The 11,241-nt window shown below is 48.0% G+C and overlaps 1 protein-coding gene across 1 annotated transcript in view; it reads left to right on the top strand.

Moving 5' to 3' along the window:
* The first annotated feature begins 4,815 nt into the window (after window positions 1–4,815).
* Window positions 4,816–11,241, top strand: part of LOC123759473 (ankyrin repeat and fibronectin type-III domain-containing protein 1) — a 41,722-nt gene continuing 35,296 nt past the window's right edge. Inside the window, exon 1 of the mRNA XM_069335257.1 lies at window positions 4,816–6,274. Within this exon, the coding sequence (XP_069191358.1) occupies window positions 5,572–6,274 (703 nt within the window). The 5' untranslated portion in view covers window positions 4,816–5,571. The remainder of the gene's footprint in view (window positions 6,275–11,241) is intronic.

Raw genomic sequence — 11,241 nt, 5'->3', positions numbered from 1 at the left:
CGGTCCCTAGGATTATGAATGCCGAGCGCTGTCCACTCAGCCACCAGGCCCCTGTGTGTGTGTGTGTGTGAGAGTGGGTGTGTACTCACCTAGTTGTGTTTGCGGGGGTTGAGCTCTGGCTCTTTGGTCCCGCCTCTCAACTGTCAATCAACTGGTGTACAGATTCCTGAGCCTACTGGGCTCTATCATATCTACATTCGAAACTGTGTATGGAGTCAGCCTCCACCACATCACTGCCTAATGCATTCCACCTGTTACTGCTAGGTAATGCATTCCATTTGCATGTGTGTGTGTGTGTGTGTGTGTGTGTGTGTGTGTGTGTGTGTGTGTGTGTGTGTGTGTGTGTGTGTGTGTGTGTGTGTGTGTGTGGTGTTGTGCCATTTTAGGCAGGATGTGATCAAGGTGACTGTGCCTGTTCGCGTCATACTCTTTGTTGATGTAGTGGTGTTGACGGCTTCCCTTGCCCCCCCCCCTCCACCCCCCTCTCCCCCACTCACCACATCCGACTCGTGCCGTGCGCACAGCTCTGCGTTCCGATGCGTGTCTGGAACGCATGTCCATACTGCGCATGTGTCTAGGTGCGTGCGTGTCAATCATACCCCCCCCTCCCCCTTCGTCACCATCTACGATCAGCCTAGGTCTCCTTACGTTGTGTGTTGAACAAGTGTCCCAACGCTGTCCATCCTAGCTACTCGAATGTGACGGCTTGAGAAGGCCACGTGATCCTGGCACGGCCTTGTCAATCCTCCCAGCCAAAAGGCATAATTTGGTTCCACCTGATCGTGTAATCACCCACACTGAGAGGTCTCTCTCAGTTCCTGAGTGTCCCAGCTCCCCTTGACTACACTGACACTCACCTCTCAGCTCCATGAGTGAGTGTCCCAGCTCCCTGAGTGAGTGTCCCAGCTCCCTGAGTGAGTGTCCCAGCTCCCAGAGTGAGTGTCCCAGCTCCCTGAGTGAGTGTCCCAGCTCCCAGAGTGAGTGTCCCAGCTCCCTGAGTGAGTGTCCCAGCTCCCTGAGTGAGTGTCCCAGCTCCTTGAGTGAGTGTCCCAGCTCCCAGAGTGAGTGTCCCAGCTCCCAGAGTGAGTGTCCCAGCTCCCAGAGTGAGTGTCCCAGCTCCCTGAGTGAGTGTCCCAGCTCCCAGAGTGAGTGTCCCAGCTCCCTGAGTGAGTGTCCCAGCTCCCTGAGTGAGTGTCCCAGCTCCCTGAGTGAGTGTCCCAGCTCCCTGAGTGAGTGTCCCAGCTCCCAGAGTGAGTGTCCCAGCTCCCAGAGTGAGTGTCCCAGCTCCCTGAGTGAGTGTCCCAGCTCCCTGAGTGAGTGTCCCAGCTCCCTGAGTGAGTGTCCCAGCTCCCTGAGTGAGTGTCCCAGCTCCCAGAGTGAGTGTCCCAGCTCCCAGAGTGAGTGTCCCAGCTCCCTGAGTGAGTGTCCCAGCTCCCTGAGTGAGTGTCCCAGCTCCCTGAGTGAGTGTCCCAGCTCCCTGAGTGAGTGTCCCAGCTCCCAGAGTGAGTGTCCCAGCTCCCAGAGTGTCCCAGCTCCCTGAGTGAGTGTCCCAGCTCCCTGAGTGAGTGTCCCAGCTCCCAGAGTGAGTGTCCCAGCTCCCTGAGTGAGTGTCCCCAGCTCCCAGAGTGAGTGTCCCAGCTCCCTGAGTGAGTGTCCCCAGCTCCCTAGGTGTTGCTTGCTTTACCCATGTGTTGAGTGCATGACAAAAAGAGTCACACTCACCTTGAGTATTTGACTCATTTCCTAGTTATCACAGGTGAGTCCTAGCTCCCTGGGTGAGCTCAATGATTGTAGGTGAGATCAAAGAACTTGTTTCAGACAAAAATATAAATAAATACCTTTTCTTTCCCCCCCCCCCCAAACAAAAAAAAATATGGTAGTCTTTTTGTTGACCAGACCACACACTAGAAATTGAAGGGACGACGACGTTTCGGTCCGTCCTGGACCATTCTCAAGTCGATTGTGATGAGGAGGTAGGGACAGGCAATAAATAGGCAAGAAATTTCTTCAATTTCTAGTGTGTGGTCTGGTCAACATACTTCAGCCACGTTATTGTGACTCATCGCCTGCACATGGTAGTCTTTAATTCTGTATAACTTGACAGCCTCTATATAGTACTCTCATGAAAATCCTGGTGTCATCTAGAGAGAATGATACGGTACTATAGCCCGTGGTCTTGTCAATGTCCGAAAATAAAGAATGAGAAAAAGCACGGTACTTTGGAGGGGCGGAAGATATTGACAGTGGATGGTCCGGATTTGACTTTACTGACTATTACACACTGAGTTCCGTTCGTTAGAAAGTTGTAGATTCATCTTATTTTTTGCCAGTAATTCTCTGCGTGCGTATTTTGTGTGAAGTAACACCATGGTCACGCGGATTTGAACACGGCTTGCATTCATATACCATCAGATGGACATTTATGGAGGAAAACAATAACTATTTTGATTATAAATCTTGATTGTCAGCACTTCCACTATGTCGTTTGTAGGGTTGAGCAGCTCACTACATACGAGGGACGCTTTAGGGAAGAGGCTGACTCTCTTCGGCCTCTGCATACAGGATACAGGATACATACCCTGTATCTGAAGACTGTATTCCGATCTCCACGTGTCATTGTCTTAGCTGTCATTAACGAGAGCGTCCTTGATGACAGCAAACACTACAATTTGTCTCGGTTAGAAGGCCGGTTGTATAATGGATAGTATTAGTTCTGCGTGTGTGGAGCCCAGCACCATACAGCAGCAGCCCCATACAGTAGTAGCACCATACAGCAGCAGCACCATACAGCAGCACCATACAGCAGCTCCATACAGCAGCAGCCCCATACACAGCAGCCCCATACACAGCAGCCCCATACAGCAGCAGCAGCATACAGCAGCAGCAGCACCATACACAGCAGCCCCATACAGCAGCAGCAGCAGCACCATACACAGCAGCACCATGCAGCAGCAGCAGCACCATACACAGCAGCAGCACCATACACAGCAGCAGCACCATACAGCAGCAGCAGCCCCATACAGCAACAGCAGCACCATACACAGTAGCACCATACAGCAGCCGTGTATGTTGGGCAATACAACTGTTGGGTGTTGCCACACCTGCCGTCAGTGTCACGACACACGGCACCTGAGTGGCCAGGTGTTGTTGATCAGGGCTGTTGGTCAGCTGTGTGTTGACCTTCGTCTCATCTCACATAACTTACATCGTCTTGGTAACCGCCTCCAGTTACTTACCTTACCTTGGTGTTGACCTCGCGTTGCCTCCTGCCGTGCGTGGACAGTGACCCTTCCTTACCTGTCGTGTCCTGATGCTGGCCTCGTGGCCTCTCTTGTCTTGGTGTTGGCCTCATGGCCTCCCTCGCCATCATGTTGACTCGTCCTCCTACCTGCTGACCTCTGCTCGAAGAGGGCAGGCGCTAGTAACCGTTTATCTCTTCAATTTCATGGCGTTCTTCGCGCCCTTTCCGGCTGACCCGACACGCTCTTGACTGACTCTCGGATGACCAGAATTGCTGCCTTCCCGCCCAAACACACACCGTAACTACGACGTTGGTACAACATTCGAACAAGTTTTAACACTTCCTAACCAGTTATAACAACCAAGATAGCAAGTTGTAACGACGTTCTAATACGCCATAAACACGTTAAGCCAAGATGTAACAACTTTATTACAAGTTGTAACAAGCGGAAAATAGAGACAGTTTCGGTTTGTGTTTCCAGGGGGCTACAGTTCCCAGTGTTCCCTACCGTCCTCCCTCTTCAACACAACGCCAGCTGAGAGACCAAACTATTGACCACTTACACGTACTTGTTCCTAGTAGCTCATTCGTAATTACAGCTGCTTTTGGCGCGTTAGGTGACACTGATCCAGTATTTACTAACACGCGGTTATCAGTCAGCAGTTGAAGGCACTTGAAAGGACACCCCACTGTATACAGAGATACAACTTCAGGCACTTGTGGGTATTTGCAGATATTCTCGGGTAGCTGGTTCGATGCTCGTCTTCACTGGTCTTTATCGTCTCGTGAGGTTTTATCAACGAATTCGGTGTACGCGAACACTTCCTGGTACAGAGGAGTGTTGTAATGCTCACTTCCTAGTGTGCGTTTATATGTACATTTGTACATATATTATCCAGCAGTGTGGTGCTTAAAGTGGGTATGATCTACCATCTAGTGTGGGGCTTGAAGTGGGTATTATCTACCATCTAGTGTGGGGCTTAAAGTGGGTATGATCTACCATCTAGTGTGGGGCTTAAAGTGGGTATGATCTACCATCTAGTGTGGGGCTTAAAGTGGGTATTATCTACAATCTAGTGTGGGGCTTAAAGTGGGTATGATCTACCATCTAGTGTGGGGCTTAAAGTGGGTATGATCTACCATCTAGTGTGGGGCTTAAAGTAGGTATGATCTACCATCTAGTGTGGGGCTTAAAGTGGGTATTATCTACCATCTAGTGTGGGGGTTTAAAGTGGGTATGATCTACCATTTAGTGTGGGGTTTAAAGTAGGTATGATCTACCATCTAGCGTGGGACTTAAAGTGGGTATGATCTACCATCTAGTGTGGGGCTTAAAGTGGGTATGATCTACCATCTAGTGTGGGGCTTAAAGTGGGTATGATCTACCATCTAGTGTGGGGCTTAAAGTAGGTATGATCTACCATCTAGTGTGGGGCTTAAAGTAGGTATTATCTACCATCTAGTGTGGGGCTTAAAGTAGGTATGATCTACCATCTAGTGTGGGGCTCAAAATGGCATAAACCGGTTATTTCGTGTGAGAGTTCGAGACATCACGACAGCTCTGGGATACACATTTCAGATGATGTTTTAAGAGTTGGTGAGTGAGCAGCAGAAATGTTCGATGGGCGAGTCATAGATGGCGCCACAAGCTTTGTTTATGGCCTGAGCTTAGAGCTCGCGACAGTGCTTGATTGCTCGATGGTACCGTGAACGGTGTAGTGGCATGTGTACCGTGTACCGTTCACGGGTACCGTGGTATGTACGTCTGTGCTTAGTGAAGTATTGGATAATGATGTGGTTTGCATATTAAAACAGGTGAAGTGCAATTAAACTGGCTAACGGCTGGGGAATAGAGGCAGTATGCAAGGCCTCAATAGTGACAGAGGGAGGAACAAGGGACGGTGGAAGTGGTGGTGGTGACGGGAGACAGGAAGCAGAGAGGGAAAAGTGACAGGGAAGAGAGCAAGCAGAGAGGGAGAGAGGAGAAGTGAGAGGGAAGAGAGCAAGCAGAGAGGGAGAGAGGAGAAGTGAGAGGGAAGAGAGCAAGCAGAGAGGAGGAGAGGAGAGGAGAGAGGGGCTTGGGCATCTACAGGAAGCCAGTGTTATCTGCTGGCAGTGACACCGGACACAGCTCTCCCGCAGTGACACCAGACACAGCGCCCTCCAGCAGTGACGCCGCAGCGCTCCTGCTGCTGCCAGCAGTAGCTCAGGGCACCCTTCCCAGCCCCTCGCCGCTATGTAAACCCCGCCGGGTTGTGTCGGTGCGTGTTGTACCAGTGCGCGTGCGTCGTGTTAGTGCGCGTGCGTGGGGGACGAAGGGCGTGGGCGCCATGCACGTGCCGGGCGCCGCGTCCCCGGCGGTGGTCAGAAGGCGCAAGAAACCCACCCTGAACCTGTCGCGGCCCTTCTCCTCCCTGCGGCGCTCTCTGCGCTCCTCCCTGCACTTCGACCTGCTCTCCTCGCCCACGTCGCCGGTGCGCATCACCGCCTTCTTCGAGACCGGCAGCCCCACCATCCTCGAGGACCCCCTCCAGCAGCCCCTCTTCCCTGCCTCGTCCCCCATCGATGTGCCGGAGCACGGCGCGCCGTCGGTGGGGTCCGGCACGGGGTCCGGCACGGGGTGCGGCTACAGTCCCGCGTCACAGGACTCTCCCACCGCGAGCATATCTTCGGCGACGTCCGTGACCTGCGCAGGCGGCGGGGTGATGCAACCGGTTGACGACCAGGCTCTCAGCTCCTCCCTCAAGTCAGTGTCGCTCTCGTCGTGCAGCAAAGAGGACATGATGACGCGCGCGCGGGCGCTCAGCTTCACCACCCTCCGTCGGCGTCGGAGCAGCAAGGCCCGACAGACGAGGTCGACGGAGGTGTCGCGGCGATCATGGGAGATGGAAGACTGGGAGAGGGAGCTCCTGGAGGTGCCAAATAACCTCCGCTCCCGACGCAACACCTTCGCCAACGCCTCCAACACGTCGCTGTCGACGGGGCCGTCTTCGCCCACCTTCGTCTCCGAGGACGACTCTCGAGGACACGATGGTAGGTCCTCCTCACCCCAGTGTCGGCCTCGCCAGGCCTCACACTACTGGTAACTGTCGCTCCACAACAACTATGACCTGTATATATATATATATATATATATATATATATATATATATATATATATATATATATATATATATATATATATATATATATACACTATATATATATATATATATATAATGTATGTGTGTGTGTGTGTTTTCTTGCTTTTTAATGTATATATTTGCTTGTTTTCTTTCTTATTTACAAAGAGGATAGGAATTAAGTAATCAGCAGAAGACCCATTAGTTCATCCAAGGCGGTTCCTGCGTGTCTCCAACCTATCCTTGCAACTCTCCAATGAGTTTGATTTTATGTTGAATAATAACTAACTCAATTCTCGCACTCTATTTCTGAACTAGAACTAATATAAAACCTTTTTTTTTAATCTTTTTCTTATATAAATCCATTCCTTCGTGTTCTGTGTCACAGTGGTATTGTCAAAAACCCTAATGAGGCCTCTATATCCCCTTCCGTCGTTATGTTCAGCCACGTAGACCCCTCAAATTAAGTACCTTGCGAGAGAATGCAAATTTAGCTTTCCTGCTCTTCAAATTGAAAGTTCACAATACCGGTGATCAACATAGTCACGTGGATCGCAAACATCATCTTTAGTGGCCGGGATAGGAATATCCTCGAGTGTTTCAAGCGGTATTATGAACTGGAACACTTATAGTATTTAGGGCTTCGGCGGGATGGATAACGATGGAACGTGTATTACTAAAGCTTAGAATCTAACATGTGTCCGGAGTGGAGAGCTTTTGCTAATTTTCAGTTCGTATTAGACGTCCAGGTTTTCGTGTAGGTTTTTTCTATAAACTTCCTATGAAAGGTTATGTTATTATTTATATGGGGAATAATAAAGATTGCAGACGTTTTCTTTAGGGCAGTCAGCTGCGGCTCTTTCATGCTTAGATTGTACTCCTTTATGTTAATACTTGTTTCACGTGAGAAAACTAGCACCCAACCACTTGGAATTTCTAAGTAGAGTGACGGCCTCGCTTTTTTGCAAATCGGCGTTCAATCCCCGACCGTCCAAGTAGTTGGACACCATTTCTTCTTTCCCCCCCCCCCCCTCCACCCACGTTCCATCCCAAATCCTTATCCTGATCCCTTCCAAGTGAACATAGAATAAAACATATGTTGTTGTTTTAGATTTAGCTACTCAGAACGAAATGCCCATGTAGCACCGGCTATGGTGAGCCCGTAAAGAATATAAAACATATGTTGTTATAGATTCAGCTACTCGGAATAAGTTCCAAGTAGCACGGGCTATGGTGAGCCCGTAACTTACCTGCACAGGAGCGGGGCAAGAAGCACGGGCTATGGTGAGCCCGTGAATAAAACATGAAATGTGTTTTATTTAGGCCGTGGTGACGTGTGTACGTGGTAGTTCATATGCACATCTCTCTGGTTACACGCACACATGTATGTCACGCAGTCCGTCAGACCAGACCCTCAGGGGGTCCCGAGTTTAAACCCCGCGGCAGGATAGAAGCGTTTGTGCACAGTACCCTTCCACCTAATGTTGTTCCTCACATAGCTCTAGACGGGTACCTGTGGGGGTTGGCAGGTGTTAGGCGAGGCATCCTGGACATGGCACGTTAGCCAAGGGGATGACCTCGATAAACCTAAGTACAGGCTTCCTGTCGCCGCCAACATGGGCCATGTGCGCATTTCAGTGACAACCTGAGTATGAAGGCCCCCTGTAAATGGGTCATTAACCCATCTGAGGCAGCTTATGTGCACCCAAACTCACTTATATGATATATATATATATATATATATATATATATATATATATATATATATATATATATATATATATATATATATATATATATATATATATGCGAACAAGCCTGAATGGTCCCCCAGGCATACAAGCAACGGGTTCGAGTCACTTCTGGGATGATATATATATATATATATATATATATATATATATATATATATATATATATATATATATATATATATATATATCTGAGGCATATGGTCCCCAGGACTATATGCAACTGAAAACTCACACCCCAGAAGTGACTCGAATATATATATACATGTCTAACCTACGCGCGAAACAATCGATCTACAACCCAAACTCGCATTTTCCAGGGTCCTCCTTGAATGTAAAGCCGTCCAGTGTAAACCCAGTTTGTAACGTGTTTTGTCTCGCGTTGATATATTTAGCGGCCCGTCAATATCGCCATTGTTAGTGCCTTTCATCCATGTGTGTGTACACTTCCGTCTTGCTGCTCCTTCCCCCCCCCCCCCCACGTGCACACATGTACGGTATCGTGTACACATGGCCATAGTTCCATGGACACATTGTCTTGGATAGCAGGGATAGCTTGAGTTATATCATCCCTTTGTGTGTGTATTTGTGTCATCCCTGTGGTGGTATGTGCACGTCTATGTTTTATACACACGCGCGCGCGCACACACACACACACCTTGTGATATGTGCACATGATGGCTTGTGCACATGGCCTAGCCTCAGCTTACACGTGTTCGTGGTTGCGTGTGTGTGTGTATTTTACACTTGAGGGTTAAAGTTAATTGAGTGCACGCGCGCCGCAGCGAGCGAAGAGGGGGTGAGGAACTGTGAGGGAGGGAGAGTAATGGGAGGGGGTAGGGAGGGGTGGGAGAGAGAGAGAGAGAGAGAGAGAGAGAGAGAGAGAGAGAGAGAGAGAGAGGGGAAAGGAATGAGAGGGAGACTGATGGAAGAGAAGCTCAACTTGCAGAGTGCCAGTACTGACCAAGGAATGTATGTTCGCTGGTTACCAGGCTGAATTAACAGCCAAATTTATCTTGTAAAATAGATTAATAAACAAAACAAAAACCTGCACTTGCCAAACACACCGTACTTGCCAAAGGTGCCATCAAACTGTCCTTGTCAAAGGTGCCATCATAAACACTGTTCTGCCCCAAAGTGTTACGACAGCGGCTTAGAAAACTTCACAAACCAAGCTGTAAAAGTCAGCAATCGTCTATATGTGGCACCTGCAATGGAAAGAAATGTACAGTAGAAATATTGCCAGCAAGTCGTCTTAAATGTGCAACTGCGTTCAAATTGAAATTGAAATTGAAATAAGTTTATTGAGGTAAAATACACACAAAGGGATGAGGTAGCTCAAGCTATTCTCACCCCGTTCAGTACATCGTGTTAATACATACATATAAAATACATACATATAAACACATCACAAACAATAAACATATTACCAAACATTCTGAGAGATAAACATCTACATTTCCTTGCGTTCAAATGATCGTTTAATAATTGATAATTAGCCTTAAAGCAACCAATAGTAGAACCGATTAGAAAACAACAACCTAGCATATACTTTTACAAATAGCAATGAACTTATAATAAATCAAATGATTACTGGTATGAAACCATTGATTTATGGGACATATTACCTGCTTGACAGTAGACGTGGGCATGGCTGGATTGTTTCAAGCGCAGGTTAGACATGCGTAATAATGCGTTTGGGTGGATGTAAATTATTAGATGCCTCGTAAGGGGCCAAAAGGCATTCTGCAGGTTTCCTTTATTCTTGTGTGATATGAACTGATATGAACAACAGAGCAGTGATACCTGAGGCTTGAATGTTCAACACTACTCTCGCATGGAGGAGGAGAGTACACAAAATACAATTATCTGAACACTTTAGTGTATTTCAACATTTTCAGGGAATGCCGTATAGACAGATAATACAAGGTGTGAGTTTGTACAGCCACATCTATATCAAATACGATGTCCGTCTATCTGTCTTAAGTGTAGGCCAAACGCTTGGGGCTAGCCTCACGCAATTTTCCATAATGACATATGGGGCATAAATGAATGTCAGTGACCAGTCGGGGTCTGCCTCATTGGCATCGTTTAAGAGATACCAGCGTCTATGTGGACCCCCTTGCGATTTTCATGAAGTCAAAAAAGTGGGGATTTGTTTTCCGGAGAATTTTTGGCAGTTTTTGAGTGCGTTGTAATATTAAAATTTCTGAGAGTGAGTGAGAGTTTGTGAGTACCTGGATTTGGGTGGGTTTTTGGTGGGTGGGTGGGAGGATTTGGGGAGTTATGGTGTGGTATGTGGGGTGAGGGAGGTATGGGGAGTTGGTTGGTGGTGAGCATCATAGAGCGCCCCATACTGCCCCCGACCACACACACACAGACCCCTGGCTGTTCATGTGTCAGGTCTCTCCCCCTTGACGCGTGTCTCTTCCCTCTGTGATGGGCTCACCTAGTTGTGCCTACACCGTCGACCTTCAGCACCCGGACCCCTGTTCTGTTTTTACAGGGTCGTCTATTTTTTTCTTATCGTATCTACTTTTGACATTGTGAATGGCATTGGCTTCTACTACATGCTTATTGACGTTCATTTTCCTACTACTGTTATGCAAGCATTCTTACTCGTGTCTCTGTTATTTATGTCTTAAACTTGCACACTCTCTCTTCACTATACCCTCTGGGAGGTGTCCCCGAACTGTGTATGGAGTATGTATGTATGTATGTATGTATGTATGTATGTATGTATGTATGTATGTATGTATGTATGTATGTATGTATGTATGTATGTATGTACTCACCTAGTTGTACTCACCTAATTGTGCTAGCGGGGGTTGAGCTTTGGCTCTTTGGTCCCGCCTTTCAACTGTCAATCAACTGGTGTTCAGATGCCTGAGCCTATTGGGCTCTATCATATCTACATTTGAAACTGTGTATGGAGTCAGCCTCCACCACATCACTGCCTAATGCATTTCACCTGTTAACTACTCTGACACTGAAAAAGTTCTTTCTAACGTCCCTGTGGCTGATGTGGGTACTCTGTTTCCACCTGTGTCCCCTTGTTCGCATACCACCCGTGTTAAACAGTTAATCTTTATCTACCCCTGTCATTTTTTCTGAGAATTTTGTAGGT

The sequence above is a fragment of the Procambarus clarkii genome, chromosome 32 (assembly GCF_040958095.1).
Source record: "Procambarus clarkii isolate CNS0578487 chromosome 32, FALCON_Pclarkii_2.0, whole genome shotgun sequence".
NCBI classification, from domain to species: domain Eukaryota; kingdom Metazoa; phylum Arthropoda; class Malacostraca; order Decapoda; family Cambaridae; genus Procambarus; species Procambarus clarkii.
The sequence above is the reverse complement of the archived record's forward strand: the minus strand, read 5'-3'. Positions and strand labels throughout refer to the sequence as shown.